A 24,645-nucleotide genomic window follows, 5' to 3' on the forward strand; every position below is an offset into this window, starting at 1 on the left:
ATATTACTTATAGAGAGAGAGGATAAAATGCTTCTTTTTATGTTACGAGTAGCTTATTTTGTTGATTTTCTTTGCATTATATCTAAATCTTAAATCAACGTAAGAAATAAAAATAACTAAAAAAAAAAAAAAAAAAAGTTAACGTGGCTTCACATATTGTAGTCACAAACTCACAATTGTGTACCTTACGAACGAAATTAATATTATGATTTTATTATATATTTTACAAAATAACAAAAAATGATTTCACATAAAACATGGAGGGTCGGCCAAAGGGAGCCAACCCTATGAGTTTCCACAAATTATGTCGGCCATATGTCTTGATATCCATACGGCACTCACCATTAATAGGTAAGCGTGGCATATTTAGCCAACCGACCCTTTTAGTTTTTAAAAGTTACACCTTCCCCCCTTCTTATACTCTCCTCCACCTACCAATCTTTCATCTTCCACTCGATGTGGGACATTCACCCCAAAAATACAAACTATCAAACATGGAAAATTATAACCTTCTAGTCCATGTTGAACAAACAACCAAAAAAAACATTTTGATAGGATGTCTAAATAAAAAAATGACGTGTTTTTTTTAGCCTAACTCCTTTTTATATACGAAGTTTGATAGTGATTTTAGGATTTTACTAGTTAGGATTTAGGAATATGAAACTTGAATAACAAAATCCTCATTGTAATATGAAATTAGTATATAATAAAATGAAGAGGTTAATAAGTAATAACATAAACCTAACACAAACACAAACACGTTTCAAATTCTAGGAATTAATGTAACACATTGGTTGCGCTTGTAGATAATAAGAATCTTTGTATTTTCTAACTCCTCCAATATGAATCCCATTTTGAATCCAATCTTCTCGATGTATCCAAGCATCTCGAACAAAATCAATCACGCCCAATATCTACATAAAATAAGTGTAAGCATTTATACACAACATGATGACGTTTTGTATTGTGTTTGATATGCACTGGACCACGACACAGACTGATAGCAATACGACAAAACTAGCAACATTTTGTCCCATTTGATCTCTTGTCCGTGAAAAAGACAGAAATACCCTCATCACCGAAAATAAAAAGGTAGAGTTTTGACTTACAGCTCCGCCTCGCCATGCAACAAAGGACGGATTGGTTCTTGATTGTAGGACCTATTCAAGAAACGACAAATTTTGCATAAGAAAAATTAAAAGTAAAACCTTTTGGCTAATTATCTCTATTAGAATAAAAAAAAAAATAACCTCAACAGTATCAATTGCTTCATTTGAGGGAATCGCATGTAAAACTCTGCAAAGTAAATACATCTCTTATCTTTTTAATCTAGTAAAGTAATTGAAGTTTTGAAAATAGAAAGTAATAATTTCAAACCTCTCCTCTACAGCAGAAATAAGACCAGTTGTCAAAGCCACTCCACCAATCTACAATATTAAAAAACATCTCATTGGTTAAAATTTAAAAATACAAAAAAAAAAAAAAAAATTCTAAGCTCATTAAATTAACATACAAAATTGCTCAAAAATTACAATTGGGGATATAGAAGTAGAACTCACTAATTGCATGCTACAAAACAACTTTCTTTGAAGATCTATACGCCCTGTTGAAAGAATACTCTTTGAAATTGCTTCTGCAAGCCCAATATTATCTTCTTTTTTCTGTTGGTTTGATGAATACGGATAATTATCCCACATCTGTAACGGATTATTCACACCTGGATATGATCCATCTGAGATATGCCACGTGTCCTCTAACATATCCTCATAATCTTTAAACCTACACAGCAACAAAAAAATATATATTAAATCAAATCATTTTTTTACCACAAAATGGATACAAAGTTAACACTCACCATGAACGAGGTGGAGGTGGATAAACATCTGGAACCAAAAGTGTTGGATAGAAAAGTCCCATTGGTGCCACCTATTATTATTATTATATTATTATATATAATTAAAAAAAAAATTATTGTTTACAGTAAATCAGTAATACAAAGACTTGTATTGTGTTTGACATGCATTGAACTGTGGCTGATACTGATGACAATCGGACAAAATTACAATTTTTTGTCTCGTCCAGAAAGGTGGGAAATGGATGCGTTCTCGATCTCTCATTAGTACAAAAGACGTGAATGCCCTCCTCGTCCTCGTTAAAACTAGCCCTAGAAGGCTTTCTAGGGCTATTCTCGACGGCGAGGATGAGAAGGGCGATTACGTCTTTTGCACAGACGAAAGATCGAGAGCGAGTTCATATCCCACCTTTCTGGACGAGACAAAAAAAAAAATTGTAATTTTGTCTCGTTGACATCAGTATCGGTCAGAGTCCAATGCATGTCAAACGCAGTACAACAAACAGATAAAAAAAAGAGGTTCCGTACATTAAGAGCGGTGAGCCTTGTTTTATGAGATCCAGGTGGCAAGCCGTCTTCATATGAATGAACCACCCCAACAGCTTCAACCTCACCCTCCTTTGTAATTTTCACCGTTTTATAAAATTAGAAACTGAACTATTATTAATTTTTTTTAAATAATTATTTATTTTAAATCATCTCTCACATATATTTGGCAATAAGATTCTTTGAGTCTGTTCAGCATCAATAAATCTATTGGCTTTGTAAGAGGATCTGTGCGAACTGGTGGCCATGTTTGATGGTGCCTCTGAGTCCACAAAAGACATCTTGATACATCCTGAAAATGTTATATTTACACTTAAGCCACTCACATTTGAATAAATTACAGATTTGGTCCCTGTGGTATACATTTTTTTTTTCAGATTTGGTCCAAGGGCAAAAAAAAACATTTGATCAGTTAGATTTAACAATACATGAAACATTGAAATAAGGACCTAATCTGAAAAAGTTTTATTTTTGGACTAAACATGGTTAATATCATAAAACTACAGGGACTGTTTTTGTAATATATTAATTATATCTGAAAATAGAATTCAAACCTCTCCACCAAAACGTAATGTGATCTGTGTATGAGGGAGAGCAACTCCATCCTGACAACAACAATAAATAAAAATTGAAAGTCAAATAATTAAATTTCTTTTGAGTTCCAAATTATGCAAATTATTAAATTCTACAATTTAATTAACAAAAAAAAAATTAAAATTAAAATTTTTTGCACCTCAACACAAATAACTGATGTGACCTGAGCACCAATATTCACAACACATGCTGTTGATAATCCGTTTCCAAACACTGCAGCAAGACCTTCCTGAATTTAAAAAAAAAAAAAAAAATGGTATTACTTTTTAAGTTTTTAACAAAAATTAAAAAATAAAAAAAATAAAAAATTACCTGGTGGACTACAGCTGAGCTGAATCGCAAGTCTCGTAATACAATAGATAATATTTCCTTGATTTCTGAAAAAGTATAAACCAAAATAAGAGTTCAATTGTAGTTTTTGTAGTTTAAAACTTTAAATCATAATCATAAATCAATAAAAAGAAAATATAAAAGATTAAAAACATGATTACCTCGATTGTCAAATGTTTCAGGTACTACAATAAGAGCACAATACATGTTTCTTTCACTTTGAGGAATATGTAGTTTTTCAATCAACATCCAATCCCAAATAGCTTCTATGTCTTCAACTACCTATAAAACAAAAATAAAAATAAAAAAAACAAATGGAAATAAACAAAAACTAAAAATTCCAAATCTTTTTTTTTTACTAAATGACGAAAATACCCTTCTGAGTACCTGTTGCATGGAGTAATGTTGAGAAATATTAAAATGTCCTCTACGTATAGGACGCCTTAAGCAATAAGGCTCAGTAGGAGATATTCTCATAGCTTCTTCACCACACACAAACTCCCTGTACCTGCACTCACTTGATTGTGGCTGCTGCTTCTCACCTTCTAGAAGCTCATTCTTCTCTAATGAACTTTCTGGCAAGGGCAAATCGGTAATTTGCTGGGATACATCAGTCCATGTCAAGGCACTCTCTTTCTTACTGTTTTGTTGAGATAATACATCAACTCGACCCGTCTAGAGATAATAAAAATATATAAAAAAATTATAATAAAGTACATTGATTATATTGATAATAATGTGTAGAATGATAGAATCAAATAGTAAAGAAGTGTTACCTTTCGTGAGTAAGAGTTGTTTACTACTTCTTCATCAAGAAATGGTATCTTTAACAAGGATGCTATCTACAACAAGAGAAACATCTTCAAAAAACATGAACATAGATTTATAAATGAATAAAAAAAATAAAAAAAAAACTATAGATTACTTACAATGTCATAGGCTTTCTCCCTATCTGCATGTTGGGATGTTGTAACTTGAGAATTAAGCATCTGGTAAGTTCATCACATCACAAGAAATTAACTGGAAAGACAATGATGGATAATAGAATATAGTTATTAAGTTTAAGAACCCTAGGAGTATAAAATCTACCTGATCTTGCACGTTTCTTCTGGGTGATTGATTAGATTCTGTAGTACGACGAGCGATGCAATGAGGAATACTGAATGGGGCATCCTGTTGAGCTAATCCAATTCGTACATTTCCAGACCCTAGAATAAAAAGCAAAATTTTCGTATATTTTGGGTAGAAGATGAGAAACTAAAGTGTAATAACGAAGTTTTTTCAAAAACGAAAGAAAATCCCCTCCATTGATGAATTGGGCATAAATCGATAGCGGGATTGAACTCAAATTTTAGTTTGGGCGAGAAAGTTGAACCACTTTGGACAAGTGCCAGGAGTGAATAGATTGATAGAAAGTATCAGTGTTGATGATTACAGAAAAATTCATAAAAATATTACAGAAATACGTATAGATTAGGGTTTAGAAAGGTAATTACCTGGATTGATGACAACTAGATTAGAGCCACGGTCGGCGAGGAGGTGAGAAGGGATTACTGATTTGGAGTAATCCTGCATAGGAATTGAAATTGAAAAATTAAGAATTGGAACAGATAATGAGTAAAGAAGAAGAAGAAGAAGAAGAAGAAGAAGAAGAAGAAGAAAAAGATGATAGAAAAGGGCGTGTTCTTCCTTTTACCATGGAGGACTGCAATTAGAGTATACCAGTGCCGGTTGTTGTTATCAGTAGTGATCTCGGTTAGTAAAAGGAATGTTATATGAAGTTCTTCCGAATCGTTGAACCTCCGTCTGGTTAACACATAAAAGGTCCGACATAGTTAACATGGTGACAAACTATATAAAATATTTAAACTAAATAAATATTATGGTGAAGTTTTTTTTTTTTCCTTTTCTTTTTAACTTCCCATTGTAATCTAAAATAGTAGATTTTTATTTGTTAAAATGGTCTTTTAAAAACTAAAATAGAAGTTTGTTACATATATATATCATAAAGTCTTTCTTTCATTGATGAGTAGGATATGATCGATTATTTTTATGAGTTGAGTTTGATACGTATAATGAAAGATTGTCCTTTTAATAATTTAAAATCGACATTTGACTGTTCTGAAATCTGTTTAGACATTCTTCAAAAAACCAATGATCAATGATTTTGTTCCATTCTTACAACTTCGTCGAAACACCTAACTGGAAAACTGTTTGGATCTTCGTTGAAAATTCATCATCGGAAATTAGAACTCACAACTAAATTTGTTACATAACACAACTCCTATGTCATCATCAAAATATTGTATGTGTCCTGACTTGTGCCTTACCGTAATGCACAAGAAAATTTGCATTAATCGTTTACAAGTTCAATAAGACTCGTCTTAAATTTATATTTGAAATCTCGTTTTGCACCCTGATAACATGCCCTTTAGCATGGGCCAGGAGTTGTGCTCAGCCGCGCTAAAGGTTCTTCAAGGCAAACTGCTAGACCAAGCTACTCCCAACGTAGCTGCCTTGACGAAGTCTCGCGCTCGCGGGCATCCCCTCAAAGTCGGGCGTCCGTACAAAATACCCAACCTTGCAGCGGGCACCTTCCACCCCACGACAAACCTAACGACTCCAAGCGACAAGGAGTATGCTTAGAGAATTACCACCTGAACCAATCATTGGTTATGGCACAACGAGAAGCACGATTAACCAATCAGGGCATCGGATCCTGTCGGACCTGACGACCTTGTCCCACGTACGGACTAGCAGGAGGTCTTAGTATAAATGTAACGTCCCAAAAATATCGAGTAAAAAATTCATTTGATATAAGTTAAAGTCATTAATTCATTGTTTCAAAAGACGATTAGAGTCAAAGTATTATCAAAACATCAGAGTAATTTGTAAACATTCAGCACGGAATAAAACTCCAGAGGATGCAGTGCGATTAAGTCGAGCCCTTCCTTTTGGAAATGGAAATGCCTAAAACCATAAACATAAACTGCAATCACAAAACTTAGTGAGTTCCCCAAAGTACCACATACCATAGATACGTATCATACTAAAACATGTAACGACTCTATTTCACCCCTGAGTCCCTTCCTACTCTCTGAGTCCCTTCCGATTCGCTGAGTCCCTTCCGACTTGTTGAGTCCCTTCCAACTCCTTCAGTATCTTTCAAATGTTACGAGTCTATTTCACCTTTATAGCTAAGCATATGATCATACTAGTAAGAGTTACAAAGACATCAAGAACATACAAGCATATCAGTAAGTGTTACGAACACCACTACTATCCTACAACATAATCCAATGGGTCGGTATTGGTGCCTTCGATCCACAAGTACAATGGGGAGACTCACCTCACAGTTTAAAAGAAAATTTACACCAATCACTGCTCCAAAAGCCATCTTTACTTGTTACCAGTAAAATTAACAGGAACCTAAATCTCAACTACTATTTAAATTACCCAATATGCCCTTAGGTCAAATTCAAAAAGTCAAAGGATGTCAACACAGAATGAGTACGCCTAGCGTACTCAGGCACTATGTTGAACGTAGTAAATCCCTTCCTGATTACGAGGCTCCAACCTGGTACGCTCAAGGTACTACCAGGTACACCCAACGTGTTGGGTTTTGATATGAAATATAAGTTTGTTTTTCACAAAAACCAGCAACGGAGACTTTAAAAATAACAAGTTTATTTTTAGTTCATAACAAACCAGACCATCATGGATTCATTTATAGAGGTTAGAATGAAATAAAAACAACCATAGGATGTTTTAGAGATAACCTTTGAAGCCTTTGAACCCACTTGGTTTTTCGGTGTTGATGAAGATGTAAAGATCAAAGAACATGATCTTCTCTACAAGTATCTACCATCAAGATTAAGGCACTTGGAATGCTAGTTTATTCTTGTATAAAGTACTTTTTAAGCCTTTAAATGCTTAACTCAAATAAGCACTAAAGGAGAAGCTCTTTGAACCACCAAAGAGTTGAATGATCTTCAAAAGAAAAACAAGAGAAGTAGCTCCATGCTACTTACGATTTTGGTGAGAAGAAAGGAAGAAGAAGAGAGTGTTTTTCTTGTTCCAAATTCAGGCCTCATGCATCGCTTATATAGAACATGGAAGGTAAGGGCTTTACATTAAAATAATATAAAGTAACTCTCCTATTTTCAAGAAGCATGGGTAAGGCATGGAGGTTGACAAGCAACCTCCATAATATTATATATATATATATATATATATATATATATATATATATATATATATATATATATATATATAGGCCATGCCTCTCATAAGAGGATGGATTCTTTATTTTTTATAAACTCGAAGTTTATAAAATATAAACTTTGTCTTTAGGTAAAAGAAAAAAGAATCTATCCAGTCCAAAATATTGTGCATTACTCATTAATTCATATCATATGAAATAATAACTAGTTATACTCTCTTATGATTAATATTTTCATAAAATAATAATTATTCCCTAATTAAAATACAAGAATCAATATTATTTATTAATAATCACATTAATAATAAATATACAAAATGTACCAACTTGATAAAGGTGTGACCCTATAGGATCATATATAATTAGCAATATCACTCCATAATGATTATTGGGTATAGATTCAACAATCTCCCATTTGCACAAGATTCATTATAGACTGACATAGACATTAGTTGACGTCTAGCAACGGGCTACTGCTGGGATATTTATTTTGTTGTGTCAATTTTGTTATGCTTGTAATTAGTCTTTATTATTAGTGGATTGGGCCTGTCCATACATCATTATGAGCTAGGGTTAGACTATAAATATTACATGCATGTATTGTATTAGGGTTAATCGTTTTGTGATTCCCTACCATGCCTTTACAGAGAAGTTCTTCATCGAGCTCTTCTAAGGCATTGATTTTAATCATTCAGCACAACTTCGACAATTGCTTTTGTTGTTTGATTTACATTGTTGTTGAGAATCTATCAATCAGTTATTATTTGTTTTAACAAGTGGTATCATAGCATGAGCTTGTGTAAACCATACACAATTCTTCTATCGGGTGTTATTAGGGTTATCCGTTTTTATTGGATCGCTTGATCCTTATTTTGCCCTAAACTCGATTTTAGTTTTACACATCTGATTCTTTACGGGCTTTAGTGAATCAACAACATGCAGCACGAAGATCCACACACTCTATCTTTCAATCTTTCTAGCAGCATCGGATCTACAACCAGAATCCCTATCCTCTTCCCACAAGACTATGAAGTTTGGGCTTTACACTTTGAAAACTACATTTTAAGTATCGAAAACCATGGGAACAATAATCTAGAAAGCCATGACAGAGGGAACTTTCATGCAAATGGGAACTAGGAGAGTCATCAAAACTCAATCATAATATAATGCTCTTCTTATTGACATTAAAGAGATCACTCAGGATGAAAAAGATAAATTTCTAAGAAACATCAAGGCAATGAGAATTATCAGGTTCGCCCTACCTCTAGACACGTTTCGTCTGGTGAGTTATTGGCAAAAATCATTTGGCTAAAAAGTGCATGTTGAGAAGAATGAGTGAGAAGAAAGATGAAGAAGATGATGAAGCTTACTATCTCAAAAAGATAGAGGAACATAGAAAGAAGAAAAAACGTTGGTAATATTAAGCCTGCTTTAATTGTGCAGGAAGATGTTGATGAGTTCGGAAGAGTTGAAGTTTGGTCAACCGATTCAGAGGATGAAGAAGTTCGCAAGCCTACACATGGAGAGTGTTTCGTAGCAAACTCTGAAGTCCCTGAGTACGAGGGAAAATGCTTGATGGTTCGCAATGATGTATCGGAGCAAAGAGGATACACAACTGCCAACGATAATGCTTCTGACAATTGTTTTGCTGTAAGACCTGTCTCTTAGCAGATCAGTGAATGAGAGAAAGTGATCAGCAAGGTACACTCTATTCTTAAGTCTCTTAATAGTCATGTCTCTCGGTACGAAACTGAATTAAATGATTTAAAATTTATTGTTTCCAATTTTAATGATAGCTTAAAAAGAACGCGTTTAAGTAATTCTAACTTAACTAATCAAATCAGCAAGGTTACAAACAAGAGTGAAAAGAGATGAATGTGAATTGAAAAGTTGGAGTTAGAGTTTTCTAGGTTTAGGGATGATATGATTTATTTGCAACGAGACAATTTAGGACTTTGAAACAACGAAATATATTCTAGTTTGTTTGTTAAACGTCTTTATTTTAATATTATGTCACAATTAGAATTTTAGCTAGGAAATTATGTTTCCATGTAAACATCAACTATTGTAAGACTTGTACTCTAAGTGAATATCATGTTATATGCTAACATGAAACTATCCATTTGAATCCAAACTCTTGATTTAAATTCAAAACCTAATACAATACATCTCATATGTTCAACTATAGATTGAAAACCCTAGAAATCCTGGTTCAAGTTAATATGGACTAGGAATCTTTTATTGGGCCTAATGGACCAATAAACTTTCAATTTGACTACTTTGGGCCTGGGAACCATGTTTGGGCTCTAATTAGACCCACCTCCATGAAATTAGGGTATTTTGGTTCATATGGGCCTATAATAATTAATCTTATTTCTAATGGGCCATGATGGGCCATAATTAGTTTCAATAGCCCTAATGAGCCGTAAACCACATTATTGGGCTTCTTTGGACCGTGAACCCTCACAAAGGCCCAATAGGCCGAAAAATAGTTATTTTGGGCCTCATGATGTCGAAATAAGTCAAGAAGGGCCCAAACTTTTTTTTACTTTCCTCCTTCCTATCTCTCGGCCCAACAACAGCAAAAAAAAAAAAAAAAAAAAAAAAAAAAAAAAAAAAAAAAAAAAACAAAACAAAAAACAAAAAAAAACAAATGGGAGGATATTTGAAGTGCCACCTCATAATTACCTTGTGGTTTTCCACCCTAATTATCCTTCAAGTAATCAACTAATCTCATGTCTCAAGGCATCTATCACATCTCAACCTCTCCTCTCTCTCTCTCTCTCTCTCTCTCTCTCTCTTCTTATTCACGCCCATAGAGACAAAAACCACCATCACCTCTATTTTATTTTCAAACTCACGCAAGCATTCCTCTCTAAAAACACTTAAATAAATCCTCTCACTTTCCTTTCAAATTTTCGAGTATTTCATGTGTGTATCAAGGAGATTCTTGCAAAATTTTCACTAACTTGGTAAGTTTTGTTAAACTCTATTGTTTCCTTCCTATATTACATTAAAAGTCCTCCTTCTTACACTCCATTTTCGTATATGGCTTCCTAGAACTAGCTTGGTTCCAACAACCTCTTCAAAGAAGCATCCAAGGCTGAAAACTCTTCCAAATCTCCTTCCAAAACCGAAAACATCAAAGCAATGTGAGTTCATACCCCTTGTTTTTCGGTTTTACTATGTTTTGGGGGAGGATACAAGTTGCTTATGTGTTAGATCTATGCATTTGTGCATGTTTATGTGTGGTTTCTAAGTTATATGTTGTGATTAGTGAAGAACTTAATATATCTCGACAATATATGTAAACTAAGACACTTTATGCAACTTACCATAAAGATGAAAGTGTTAAACATTTTAAGGATGTTGAAAAACTAAACAAAATCTTGTAAAGGGACCATTTTTGACAAATAAAGAAAAAGAATGGAATTTTATGAAACTTACAGTTTTACATGGACTAAAAGAGTCATATAAACATAAAAATGGTTCTTTATGATAATCATAGTTTTAAAAAGGCCAAAAGTGTTAAAATTTCGTCTAATGGGCCTTAATGTAGGCCTTTACGGTTTCTTTGGGCTTAAATTGTAAATTTATATTTTTATGGATTAAATTGTCATTTAACATAAATTTGAGCCAAAAATGTAAATTTACGGTTTTATGGGCTAAAAATGTCACTTTTTTTGGATTTGGGCCTACCATGTTATTTTTACCAAACTTGGGCCAGAAATGTCATTTTTATCTAAAAGGGTCTGAAAATGTAATTTATATATATATATATATATATATATATATATATATATATATATATATGCCAAACATGTAATTTTTATCTAAAAGGGGCTGAAAATGTAATTTATCTATAAATAGGCCGAAAATATCATTTTTATCTAAAAATGGCTGAAAATATAAATTATATATATATATATATATATATATATATATATATATAGGCTGAAAATGTATATTTTTAAAATAATGGGCCGAAAACTTCAATTTATATTTACTTGGGCCAAAAATGTCAACTTATAGACAATTGGGCCGAAGATGTCAATTTTCATGATATCGGGCCAAAAATATCACTATCACAAAAATTAGGTATTTATGTTATTTTGGTAAACAATCGAACAAAAACAAACGACGTAATAACAAACTGACTAAATACACTGATTATATGTTTATTGGGCCTTAAGGGTCCATTTACATGCTTATTGGACCTAATACTTACATGTTTATTGGGCCTTAAGGGTTCATTTACATGCTTATTGGGTTCTGTCACACCCCCGAACCGGGCGGCGGAAACGTTCGGAGGCTGTCGTGACTCAATTGAATACCATAACATTGAATATATATGAAACGTAACAACATTCGTCACCATGCATTAATATAGTACAACCAATGAAGTTTACATGAAGTACATTGTTTAAACATTTCATTCCCAAAAAATAAATTGTTCAGTTCGTTAATAAATAAACTGCAAGCCATCACTGAGTACGATTTCCTTGAATTCACTGGTTACCTGAAAATACAAGTATTTTGAAAAACGTCAACATATGAAATGTTGGTGAGTTCATAAGCGGTATTTGAAGAAAAACAATGTTTCGTATCGTTTGAAAATCACCAGAAAATCCGATATTTTCTGAAAAGAAAAGCTTTTGAAAACGTTTGTGAAGATCCATAGGTATGCTTGTTTGTTTCTATACTTGTAAAAATTGTTCATTGAAGTTGTATGCATTTCAAATCTGTATGTATTGAAAACCCTAGGAAAACCTGATGTTTTCCTAATTCCTTGAATCCCATGAAGTCACATTGAAACCATTGCATAGCGCGTAGTGTCAGTCCCAGGCGACGTTGGATTATTTTTTAGCATGATTATTTGCTACAAACACGCATTACACAAACGACCACTTTATAGCTATACTAACGTTCCCGTAGGCGTCATCCGTATTAATCACGTTATCCAATAGCCCTGACTATGTGTAGTCCCACATCCGAAGAGAAAGAGGACACGAAGACCTCGATGACTCCATTAACCGGTTGGGGATAAAAATGTACGAGGGGTCCCAGACCCGCCTCGCATGAAATGTAGACTTTACTAGCAATACCAAAGGACCCTTAGGGACCAGTAGTATACAAGCCATTGAAAGTCCTTTTACGTTGTGTCAGGTCGGTAAAACCCAACACTTCGTAAGATAGAGGTCTTTGGGCCTTAAGATCAGGTCATTGGGCTAGCTAGGCCCAACAAACAAGATTTTACACTTTTGGGGCCCAAAGATGGTGCGTAGACGTCTGTGCACACTCGCATGTATATTGAATTCCCAAACGTTACTTGTATGCATCGTAGTGTCGTCGTGTTAGTAGTTTCGGATTTTATTTGTTCGAGACCGAACCAATTCGTTTAACAACGACTTTTGGTATTGTAGTGTATTGTATTTCGTCGATAGTCGCGGTGCCATTATTTGATCAAATTGCATGTATTGAATAAGCCTTGGAAGTTTTCTGTTTTCAGCCCCTCATTGTTTGTAAAATTTACTTTTTCAACCCCTTAATTAAATAATTTTCCGGTTTGGTCCTTAAATCATTTTTCTTGACATTTTAACACCAAAAATTATTGAAATTGATATTTTTCAGCATATTTTTCAGCATATTTTTCAATGAAAACAGTTTAAGTCCCTGAAATTTCAGTTTTCTCGGTTATAACCCTTCTTTTTCGCAATTTTGACAATTTTGGCCCAAATTGTAAAATTTTTGCAACTTTGGTCCTTTTTAAATTTAGAAAAAAGCATTTTAAACCTTTGAAAAGGACTTGGAACACTTATAGTCCATTGTTTTACAGAAAAACACAGTTTTGGCCCTCCAAAACAGAAAATCTCGCATAATGGGCCTCATTGGGCCGAAAATGTCATTTTTAGCCCATTAAGCTTGAAATTTATGTTTTTTAATCCTCTAAATGAGTATATTTCCAGAAATTGTTTTATTGAAACTGTTTTGACACACCTCATCCATCAGAATTCGTGATATGTCAATTTGGGCCCTTAATTTTTGTATTTTTCACATTTTAGGTCCAAAAATTGTGTTTTTGGCCCAAAGAAATTGTTACTAAGCCATTTAGCTATTTTTCTAGAAACACTTTGTATGTAGAAATATGTTTGATGCTAAAATCATTTAACATAAGGTATATCTCGGTTTTGAGGGGTTTTATGGCTAGATCCAACATTATAACACACAAAAGCACACATATAAGCATGGAAATCATACAAGGTATACAAAACACATATAGATCTACACTTTCACTTGTATCCCCCCCCCTACAAAACTCATAAAAACAGAAAATAGGGGGTATGAAGCTCACCTTAGTGTGGTTTCGGTTTTGAAGAGAAAATGGAAGGAAAAATGAAGTGATTTTCGGCCTTAGCACCTTTCCTTAGTAGGTCTCGAGTTTGGTGACTTCTAAGATGCATGATCACAAGTTGGAATAGATTTAGGAGAGATTTTTGATGGAATGAAATAGCTAGATCATGTATATAAGTAAATACTTACCTAAGATGATGATTAGCTTGAAAGATCCTCTTGAAAGCTTCTTAGAATCTCGAAATTATGGAGAGGAAAGGAGAGAGTTTCTTTGAGAGAAGAATGAGTAAATTTTTTGTGTGTGTGTGTTTGAATGTGGTCGAGAGTGAGAGAGAGGAGAGAAGAGAAGTGATCTTTGAAGTGATATGTGCTTGGAAGTATGAGTTCCATGCATAGATACCCTTTGGTTAATAATGAGGTGGCATGCATTAAGTCAACTCTTCCATTTCCTCTTGGGCTTGGGCATTGGGCCGAGAATTTGGAAGGGAAAAGGAAAAATTTGGGCCTTTGCCTCTAAGCCCAATATTAGAGTTAATCTTGGGTATGTTTTAAGTCTAAAGGAATGTGGTAGGATTTTTATATTTTTATTGGACTAGTTTAGGTTATTCATGTATCAAGGCTTTTAATTCATTTCATTCTAGGCCCAACATGGCCCAAAATGTTGAAATAAATTAGTGTGGGTCCAATTAGAACCCAATTAGGGTTCTAAGCCCATGATAGTCTAATTGGAAGCTTATTGGTCCATTTGGATCCAATAAGGGAGTCCTAGTCCAAAATGGAATTAAACAAGGACTTCTAGGGTCTCCAATTGTTTGATGACTATTTGTAGTACTTGTATGATGTATTTGATTGAAGTTTTTGAAGTTATAATCATAGGTGTTACACATGTTCTTAAGTTTTTGACTCACATTAACTTGAGTGTATAGATTACATGACACAAAATTTTCAGTTGTGACAAGTTCAGAATGTACACCATATGCTTATTGGGCCTTTATGGCCCATTACATGCTTGTTGAGCCTATACTATGCATTACATGTTTATTGGGTCTTAGTGGTCCTCCTACATGTCCGTTGGGCCTTGTACATTCACATATATACTCGTTGGACTTTTCAAACATAAAACGTACTCGGAAAAAACATTATACATAACATGACACCATATTCGCGTAAACACAGTTAAGGATCTAGTGAGACATGTCGGTTGATACCTCTGGAGTGTACGATCGTAGCATGTAGTTATAACCAGAGTCTCTAAGAGGGAGAGCGAGAGTTTGTGTATAGATCTATACGGGGTGACATCCCACACCCGAGCTGTTCGCTAAAGTTAGACTAGGCCGATCTAGGGTGACAAACCTTACCTTAATCAAGCCGGTGCCTGAAAACGCCACGACAGGCGAATTCGTCATAATCAAGTATGGTTAAAACGACTCACCTAGAGATTCTCTCCAACATAATTTTATGGAACACCTATAAAATCTTGTTGATATGAAAACATACATACATTATATTCGGTCTTAGGGTTGACACCACAACACTCTTATAAACAGAAAATATAGGATTTTCTGCGGAAATACACAGTTAAACAATACATTTACTTACAACAGAAAATACAGGATTTTTAACCGGATTACATCTTTATATACATTCCAAAAACAGAAAACACACATGCATTAATACTTGGTTTTGACACATCACGTTCAAACTATTTTTCAGAAAATATTGGATTTTCTGGTGTTTTACTAACAATACAAAACTTTTCATTATGAACTCACCAACATTATATATGTTGAAATTTTCAAAATAACTTGTATTCTCAGGGAATCGTTAAGCGGAAAGGTCTACAAGAACATGTGGAACTTGTTGAATTTTGTTATCATCATACATTGATTGTTTTGGCATGTAATTTATGATAATGTACTTGATGTAAACAATGTTAGTTGTATTTTGATATGTATGATGATCGTGTTGTCTTGTTTCAATTATATACATTGTGATGATATTACTAGATGAAGTCGCACACAAGCCCCCGAACGTTTACGCCGTCTGGTTCGGGGTGTGACATATTACTAAGCTGCATCTTCATTGTGAAATAGGAAAGAATATACACAAAATGATTTTGACCTTTCTCGAACTGCAAAAGGACGAAATCGATGCATATTGCTACAAAAGCAAATTCATTGTTTCCTCTAGTGATGTCTTTGATTCTTACAAAATTAGACTAGACAAAATTGAAGCTTACATACAATCCAAAGAACATAAGGATATGCTGAAAGAAATTTTGAGTGAAAAAAGATAAAGAGAAAATTAAACCTGATACTGTACAAAAATTTAACTCGTTTTGCACTAAATTGATTTCAGAAAATACTCTTTGATGTTGAAAATGTATCTGAATTTGATGATGAAAGTGACATGGGTGAAATTTATGTGGAGGATGAGATTGATTGCTCTGAATTTTTATAAAGTGAACCTGAACCAGAGAAAAATCTGATTTCTAAAAATTCAGTTGAGTATGTTCGTATTTCTGAAAAATAAAGGTTCAAAGGTTTTAAAAGAAAAGGCAACAATTTTTCTGAAAGTTCAAACCGTTCCGATCAGGTTTTTCTAAAAGGCCCACATTATAATACTAGATTGCCCTTGGACATACAGTCTCTCAATTGTATTAACCTTGGCCACAGTCTCCCGAATGGATTGCCCTGGCCCACAATCTCCCGACTAGATTGCCCTGGGTTTGTTGGCTTACAACACAAAATAGTATCGCCTCAACCCAACCGCACTATGGCGACATATGCAACAGATAAATAATAACCAACAAGTACAAGTAATCATACAAATTCACAAGTCTAACATATCACTATGGCATAGAAATATCTTATACCCAAGGATACATGACACAATTTAGTGGGTTGACATTGGTGCCTACGATCTACGAATACAGCGAAGATAACTCACCTCGAAGTCTAGAAGATATCTGAACTGATCATAGATCCAAATATCGGCTCTACATGTCACATATACAACAAATATGGACCAAGTCTTAATCTATAGCTCAAAATGCTCCATTTGATCTAAAGTCAAACTTGATCAAAGTCAACGGTCAACAGTCAAAAAGTCAAAACTCCAAATCAATAAATCTCCAAGTCGTATCCATCCATTGGCCACGTTGTGGCAGCGTAGAGACAAAAAAGATAGGTCCTTACCCAGTCGCCACGTCGTGGCAACCTAAGGTCATGCCTTGGGGACTGGTCTGAACAACTTAACATATTAAGTTGTTTTCCAATGATTCTAAGAGTTCCAAGGATCAAATCTAGTTCATCCCAAGGTCTTGATGGATAAAGTTTCCAACTTTATCCATTAATACATCCCAACAAGTCAAAACTCTAAGTCTTTAGAGGCAACTTAAGGCATGCAAACACCCATTAAGCACTTAATCAATTAAAGTTACTCATTTAAAGTTTCTAGAAGGGTTTCCTACACCTAATGGACCATAAAAATCATAGCTTTATGGATATACGTGTCCGATGCATGTCCCTTCCATTTTAGGTAAAAAAACATAACAATTATTAACTCAAAGCTTGAGCATGGGACCAAAACTCCAAGGATCCTTAGAACTGAAACATATAACACTAAGATGACCACAAGGATCCATAAAGTTGTCAACTTTATAGAATCCAACCTTTTCAAACTCTCACACCATGAAGATCAAGGGACAAAAGGGCTAGATCTAGAAGTTGGTAGCATAAAAATTAGATCTTGAGGACTTACAAGGTCCAGAAAACATGTACAAGGATGATGGGGAGAGTTACTTGTTGAAACAAAGCTCAAGGGTACCTTTTTCTTTTTCAAAATACCACCAAACACCAAAAAAGCTCAAAGAGTTAGCAATGGATGTTAGGGTTTGCTTATGGAGACTGGGGGAGAGTGTTGGAGGTTGGGGGTATACAACATTTTCCATCACGTACCTTAAATAAGGGCACAAATCCCGAAATTAGGGTTTGTCATTAAATAACGGCTATACCGTGGCAAATAGATTGTCACACCATGACACTTACTTAGCCTCCACAAAATCACTTGACATGACCATGTTGTGGGACTCATTCACCACGCTTGGCCACTAGAAATTCAAAACTTGAAACATTAATACGTTTTAAGAGAAACATTTTCGAAGCACATCCCAAGTATGAATTCATGATTATGAACATACTTTACGATGAATATGATCTAATTAAGTAGTTAATCATCTAATAAATCCCATATCCAAAGTTTCACAACTTGATTCTCTTATTTCCTTAGAGTTTATGAATTCTAAAGGATTTCTTGCAATAAGCCACATCCATGAAATACTTTTTTACAAATTAAAAGTTGAAAATGTTTTTTTTTGGACCTTCTAAACGGTCTCGCTTCTAATCAACTGTTGAAGTTTCGTTAAATTCCAACATCGAAAGCAAGTTTGGCACAATAATAACGATGTGTTTGGTTGTGGAAAATTATTTTCATTTTTCTAGAAAACATTTTCATAAAGTTGAGTTGAGTTTTCATTTTTATTTTTCAATGAAAATTTTAGAAAACACGTTTAGTTGTAATCGGTGAAGTTTTAATTTTCTATTTTAGAAATTTACAAAGCTTTGGAAAACTTTAAAAACCACTTTCTAATTTATATATAATTTGAAAAACATAGAATTTTTTTTTTCTTAGAAAAATTTTGAAAATTGAATCAACTAAACGTAGTTTTTAAATTTTCATTTTCATTTTCAAGAAAACCTATAATATCTTCTACAACCAAACGTGCTCTAAAATTTTGTGAAAATATTTTTTTTTTCAAACTGATCCTAACCGATTTCTATAGATATATATGTTTTTGCATGGAAATAGGTTTATCCGGTTTTGAATTATTATTTAAAAAAAAAAAAAAAAAAAAAAAAAAAAAAAAAAAAAAAAAAAAACCATGTCTTTGCACCTCTAAATATGGGGGATCTCCACCATATCCAAACCCATTTCACATGCACTTGAAATTTCATGGTTTGACCTCTTTTGTGACGTTTAGAGTGTGTTTGTGATGGTGATAGGAAAATGAAATTTTTTAATTTAAAAAATATTTGCATTAGTTTTTTTATAAAGATAAAAATCAATAAATCAATAAGTTATATAAATTAATCATAACCAAACTAAAATCAGGATAGTAAAAAGGGGTCAAAAAGTAATTTTCAAAAGCCAACTATTTGTTACTTCTCAAAATCTCTTTTTTATGTCTTGCCAAAAAGCCAAATAAAAGAAAAAACACTTATCACAAAATCAAATACCTTTTTAACTTATTTTCCAAAAACCAAATAAAAAAGCATTTATTATAAAACCAACCACCTTTTTAACTTATTTATTTAAAAAAATACCAATAAATTAATAAATCATTTTAATAAGTAATCCCAAACACCCTCCTCCAACTAATTAAAAAAAAAATAAAAAAAAATTAACCCTTGCTCTTAATTTTAAGCATTTACACAATACATGAAAGCAATATTTTGATTAACCTACTAACCTCGTTTTAAACGATACATCTTCACTTTTCTTTTTATATACATATTGGGCGTTAACAACTAATTCATACTCAAACATCATTCAACATAAAAACACATTATTTTAAATGAGAAAAAAAAAAAAAAAACAATAATCAAAAGTAAGGATAAGATAAGAGAGCAAAATAAATTAATAATAGAAATCTTAAATTAAAAAAACCAACTCAAAAAATGTTTTCATAATTCCGTAACAACAACAAAACTAAACATAATCCATACAAAAGAAGTGCATAAAATGGCACAAAAATCTAGAAAAATCTCAATACAACCTTACATCATCATCATCTCTCTCTTAAACAGTCTTTGTTTTGTGACTCTTCTTTGTTGCAGAAGTTTTCTTCGGAATAGAGTTCTTGTTCTTCATTCCAACGAAGAACAAAAGCCCCCCCAACAATGCCAAACTCTACAAAAAAAACCCAACCAACAATCAAACTTATTTTTCAAATAAAAGATTAAATTACAAAAGTAAACAAAGAAAAGTATGTCCCTTTTTTTTTTCTTTTCTAACCTGTGTAAATTTGATGAAAAGTTGGAGGAATTCCTTCTTCTCAATGTCATAGTTGTAGAAGTCATATAACATGGGTGTAACAATCAACTGATGAACAATCTGTAAACATGTGATAAAACAATTAAAGATTACCCGATTGAATTTTTTTTAAAAAAAGAGAAAAATTGATTTTTTTTTGGAAATAATTGCTAACCAGTAGAGTAGCACCAATGGTACTTCCAAAGATGAAAAGAATGCTTCCAACGGCTTTAAAAGCTATGGCTCCAGCAACCAAGATTTTGATCTGTATATGTAAATTGGAATCATCCATGATGATGTAAATTAAAGATGTTTGAAAGTAAATTAGTAAATTGTGAAATTATTACCTCAAAATCAGGCACTTGTAAGCCTGTATGTGTTGTGAAATGCTTGGAAAGGAGATTGAATTTTGGTGTAATGGCTTTTGTTGCAGATCCACCATCAACTCCAAAGTCATTAAACCTGTAAGAAACAAAAGTACACCATGAATCATTGCAAATGAGCATTATGATTATCAACTATGAAAAGGGCATCTACTACTAATTGCAATGATTGAAGAGTTAAGATTTCTGAAATGATGTCGAAGCTATCATATGAAATAGTACAAAAGGTTAATAACTTGCATGACAAGATCTATTTGAGCTATTTCCATGGGAGGAGCTAGATTTAGCTTCGAGTATATTAAAATTCAAGGTGTAAGATTAAATCGAAGAGTTCAATTTCATCAATCAAGCAAACTTACGCCATAACTACGAAATATTTTGTAAAAGCGAAACTTTCTTAAACGGATTTGGTTCTATTTGGAAACAAAACACCTAATAACCATACCAGACCATAAATCTCCATGAAATTTCGTATCAAATAGTGAATCACAATTATAGTTCCACAGATCAACAATCTTAGAACTACATCTAATTCGAAGACATACAGAGAAAAATAACTCAACGGAATTCAAATTTTCAGATCCGGAACCACAAAGGTGAAATTTAGAAAGAATCAGATAATACAGGACTGAAGATTGCGATGACGTACGAAACACACTGAATTTTTCAAAGGAGACAGATCTGAAGTTGAAGAAATGGAGCTTACTCTTGCCACGCGGATAGAACGAAGACGGAGACGAAAAGAACACGGCCGACGAAAGATAAGAACGCCATTGATGCAGCTGCAAGCTCTCTTTCTCTCTCTCTCTAGAATTTTACGAAGACTGAAAGAGGCAAAGACAAAGAAAGAGAGACTGAGGCGACTGTCGAGGAGAAGAGATGGGCACTGGGATCCTATTTAAATTTTGGGCAAATCTACCGCTTTAAAAGACAGCTTACGTTATTACCCCTCAAAGTTAGGTGTATTGATCAAAATGAGGACCCTTAGTTTTAAAATGAACGGTTTGCTCCCCTATTCACTATTCTCATTTAAAAAGTCAAAATTTGAGGGCAACAAAAAATTGTGGATATGTAGTATGATATTCAAACAAACAACATATTCAGATGAACAAGATAATAACAAGGGATAATGACTTGAAAGGGTAACGAACTTTCGACTTTTGTTACATTTAGTCACTAAATTTTTTTTCGTTATCTATTTGTCATTGAACAATTTCAATAGTTCAATGGCAAATGGATAACGAAAACAAGTTTAGTGACTAAATATGAACAAAATCGAAAGTTCGTTTCCCTCTAAAAAGTTCAATGACTAAATGTGAACAAACCTTCTCTTGTATTATGTTTTAGCAAGTTATTTATTTTTGTTAAATTGTAGCAACATTTGTTGATGAAGAAATCTATGAAATAAAAAAAAAAAAAAAAAAAAAAAACCCTGAAAATATATTTAAAAAAAAAAAAACAAAAAACCGAAACCGAAATAAAAAACCAATGGTTTGACATTTCCCAAAATAAAAAATCAAAATCTCCAATCTGATTTTGGTTTTATAAAAAAATGAACCATTCTCACTGATGTGAATTATAACCATTGGTTTGGCATGCGAAATTTGTGACATCCCATGAATATGTAGTTACAACATCGTCAGAACTCGTAATTCATAGTAAGGAGTTAGAGTATCATCACATGAATACGTAGTTACAACATCGCCTGAACTCGTAATTCATCACCTACAGGTTATGGGCTTGCTGGTGTTTCCACTGGGTTGTCTAGAATAGTCCGTGGTCGCCATCTATACTCTGGTAGATGACTACATCGCCACATTGTTGGTTAAGGTTATGGTATCTCCTTTCATCCTACATCACATATTCATCATCATCTATTTACCTAATTATCACCACCTTTCTATCATTACCTATCTCTCATCATTTTATTTCATCACACACCAACTATTTCATCTACCCATGTTTCATCCGCAACATATTTGTAGATATAAAATAAATATACCATTTAAATCTTTTAAAACATGTATAAAATCGTTCATCCAGCATAGACAACAAGTATTCAAATAATATGCACACATAGTACGTAATTTATATAAAATACTTCATATCTATGTGTAAGATGAAAGTAACTATATATATACCATAAATGCTTCCTAACTTTGAACCCCAAGGTCTACTCTACTAAAGCTTCATATTCTCGGTCTCTAAACCTAGAAGGGTCCAGATCTATCACACCAAAAAGCTCAAGATAGCTCTTCCTCTCACTCTACACACTCAAGTTCGCTAGGGTTCGCACTTATGGGAAAGTTAGTCGCAATTGAAGGCCATAAGTGCCTTTAAATATAGCTCGAGCCCAAAGATTTAGGGTTTCTGCCAACAGTGCGGACTCGTCGAGTCTCCTCACCGACTCGTTGAGTCCATTCATTAATCTGAATCACCAGTCGCGACCTTACTCGACGAGTTGAGGCGTCAACTCGTCGAGTCTCTCTTCTTAACTCAAAAGAAAAGTACTTAAATGATGATACATGGAAATCCGGATGTTACATTTTGTATTTTTATTTCATAGATTTCTTCATCAACAAATGTTGCTACAATTAAACAAAAATAAATAATTTTGCTAAAACATAATACAATAGGAAGTTTGTTCACATTTAGTTATTGAACTTTTTAGAGGGAAACGAACTTTCGATTTTGTTCACATTTAGTCACTAAACTTTTTTTCATTATCTATTTGCCACTAAACTATTGAAACTGTTCACATTTTACCCTTATGACCGGTAACAGCCGGTCATAAGGGTAAAATGTGAACAGTTTCAATAGTTCAATGGCAAATAGATAACGAAAAAAAGTTTAGTGACTAAATGTGACAAAAATCGAAAGTTCGTTACCCTTTCAAGTCATTATCCCTAATAACAATAACGTTATATTATATTATATTATTATTTTATTAAGTAAATTTAATAAATTATACATAAATATAAAGATAAAAATAAAAACATAAATAATTATATATATGCATGTTTATCTTTATATCATATTTAAATTCAAAATATATATATATATATATATATATATATATATATATATATTATTTACATTTTAAATAAAATTTATTTATAAATTTTTAGGATAAATGTTCGTTTAAAAATATGATATATAAGATACACATCACTTCTAATTCTTTAATTGTATGTGAAAATATTTGAAATCTTATATATATTTCGATTATTTTTATTCAATTGTGTTTTATATATGGACTTATATTGTTGTTTTTGCCTTCTTAATTATAATCATTTTTATTACAATTGATATCAATTTTTCGGTTAAAAAAATTCAAACCCAAAACCAACAATTTAGGTTTGGTTTTGCTTGCTCATTCCTATTGACATGTGTGTATACTCACACATCATTATTGGATTGGAAGAAGAGATATCACGTTTGATGCACTGCAACCTCGACTTTTTGTCTGTAATATCATTATCAAATAAGTTTTGTCACACACCATCCTCACCATGTCATTTAATGTAATAACAAATGGAGGTTAATGTTAATATTTATAGTGAATTTAAATGGTTAAAATTTTGAATATTTAGTTTAAAACAACTAATTTTGATTTTCTTTTAAAGAAAAGTCTGCTCATATTACTATTCCTGTTAGTTTTAACATAAATATATTATTATTGGTTTGCTATCTCAAGTGCAAAAGAAGGGGTAGAATGTCATTTTTATTTGTGAGAGTAGTATTTTGACTGACAAAATATCTTCAAGGCAAGAAGGTGACCCTTTGCTCATACTTGACTAGTAAACAATGGATTTTGAAAATCACATTACCCTTTTATCATACGCGCGGGCTCAAGCTACGTCGTGTACACCTCCTTTAACAACGTACCACGTGGCGTCTAGAGGTCATACACGTAGTTGGACCAATAGCAAGCAGCCGGCTGCGCACGCGTCATGCACGTGGCTATTACTTAACAAGTGCGACGTCATTTCTTAGGTACGCGCGTGAGTTTATATAAGTTTTTAATAGTTACAAAACTAATCCCTCTATTATGTAAAATCGTTCACTTTTAGTCATTAAAATTTTAATACTTTGTTTGTTTCTTTTGAATAAAAATATTCTTAACATTTTTTATCCCACTTGACCCGTATTTACAGAAGTTAGTGGCAAGGGGTTAGAAATGCAAGTTAGACAATACTCTGAGGATGTAAAGTGATGTATAAGTGGGGACAATGGAGGTTTAACTAAAGGATTCTTTTCATACAAAGTTACAA

General features: G+C 33.1%; 2 protein-coding genes and 1 non-coding gene across 3 annotated transcripts; all 3 read right to left on the reverse strand.

The window, feature by feature from the left end:
• Window positions 1–258: 258 nt before the first annotated feature.
• Window positions 259–386, reverse strand: LOC145038029 (U11 spliceosomal RNA). The gene has a single exon (XR_013679132.1). It is a non-coding gene; the product is annotated as a U11 spliceosomal RNA (small nuclear RNA).
• Window positions 387–680: 294 nt separating this feature from the next.
• ARP9 (actin-related protein 9) lies at window positions 681–5,151 on the reverse strand. Its single transcript, XM_078986371.1, has 18 exons — window positions 5,019–5,151; window positions 4,819–4,891; window positions 4,412–4,530; window positions 4,252–4,311; window positions 4,099–4,164; window positions 3,710–3,997; window positions 3,484–3,604; window positions 3,305–3,369; window positions 3,132–3,221; window positions 2,953–3,003; window positions 2,559–2,690; window positions 2,381–2,470; window positions 1,856–1,926; window positions 1,560–1,779; window positions 1,378–1,427; window positions 1,251–1,296; window positions 1,110–1,160; window positions 681–914 (listed from the first exon to the last, which is right to left on the reverse strand). Exons 1-18 carry the CDS (start codon window positions 5,019–5,021, stop codon window positions 771–773), a joined length of 1,740 nt encoding a protein of 579 aa, XP_078842497.1. The 5' UTR covers window positions 5,022–5,151; the 3' UTR covers window positions 681–770.
• A 14,437-nt stretch (window positions 5,152–19,588) lies between these two features.
• Window positions 19,589–21,260, reverse strand: LOC145037673 (uncharacterized). Its single transcript, XM_078986372.1, has 5 exons — window positions 21,078–21,260; window positions 20,336–20,450; window positions 20,164–20,253; window positions 19,971–20,069; window positions 19,589–19,865 (listed from the first exon to the last, which is right to left on the reverse strand). The coding sequence occupies exons 1-5, from the start codon at window positions 21,143–21,145 to the stop codon at window positions 19,755–19,757; spliced, it is 483 nt and encodes a 160-aa protein (XP_078842498.1). The 5' UTR covers window positions 21,146–21,260; the 3' UTR covers window positions 19,589–19,754.
• Window positions 21,261–24,645: the final 3,385 nt, after the last annotated feature.

This window comes from Lactuca saligna, chromosome 3, assembly GCF_052625555.1.
Source record: "Lactuca saligna cultivar CGN05327 chromosome 3, ASM5262555v1, whole genome shotgun sequence".
NCBI classification, from domain to species: domain Eukaryota; kingdom Viridiplantae; phylum Streptophyta; class Magnoliopsida; order Asterales; family Asteraceae; genus Lactuca; species Lactuca saligna.

Bases quoted from the DNA above. Each gene is read 5' to 3' on its own strand.
- ARP9 (XM_078986371.1), bottom strand. The intron at 3,222-3,304 runs GTAATTTTTTAT...TTTTAAATTCAG, and splicing joins GCTCAGCTGTAGTCCACCAG to GAAGGTCTTGCTGCAGTGTT. The intron at 1,161-1,250 runs GTTATTTTTTTT...TTTCTTGAATAG, and splicing joins AAGCAATTGATACTGTTGAG to GTCCTACAATCAAGAACCAA.
- LOC145037673 (XM_078986372.1), bottom strand. From the start codon at position 21,145: ATGGCGTTCTTATCTTTCGTCGGCCGTGTTCTTTTCGTCTCCGTCTTC. The intron at 20,254-20,335 runs GTAATAATTTCA...TTACATATACAG, and splicing joins TACAAGTGCCTGATTTTGAG to ATCAAAATCTTGGTTGCTGG. The intron at 20,070-20,163 runs GTTAGCAATTAT...ACATGTTTACAG, and splicing joins CCATTGGTGCTACTCTACTG to ATTGTTCATCAGTTGATTGT.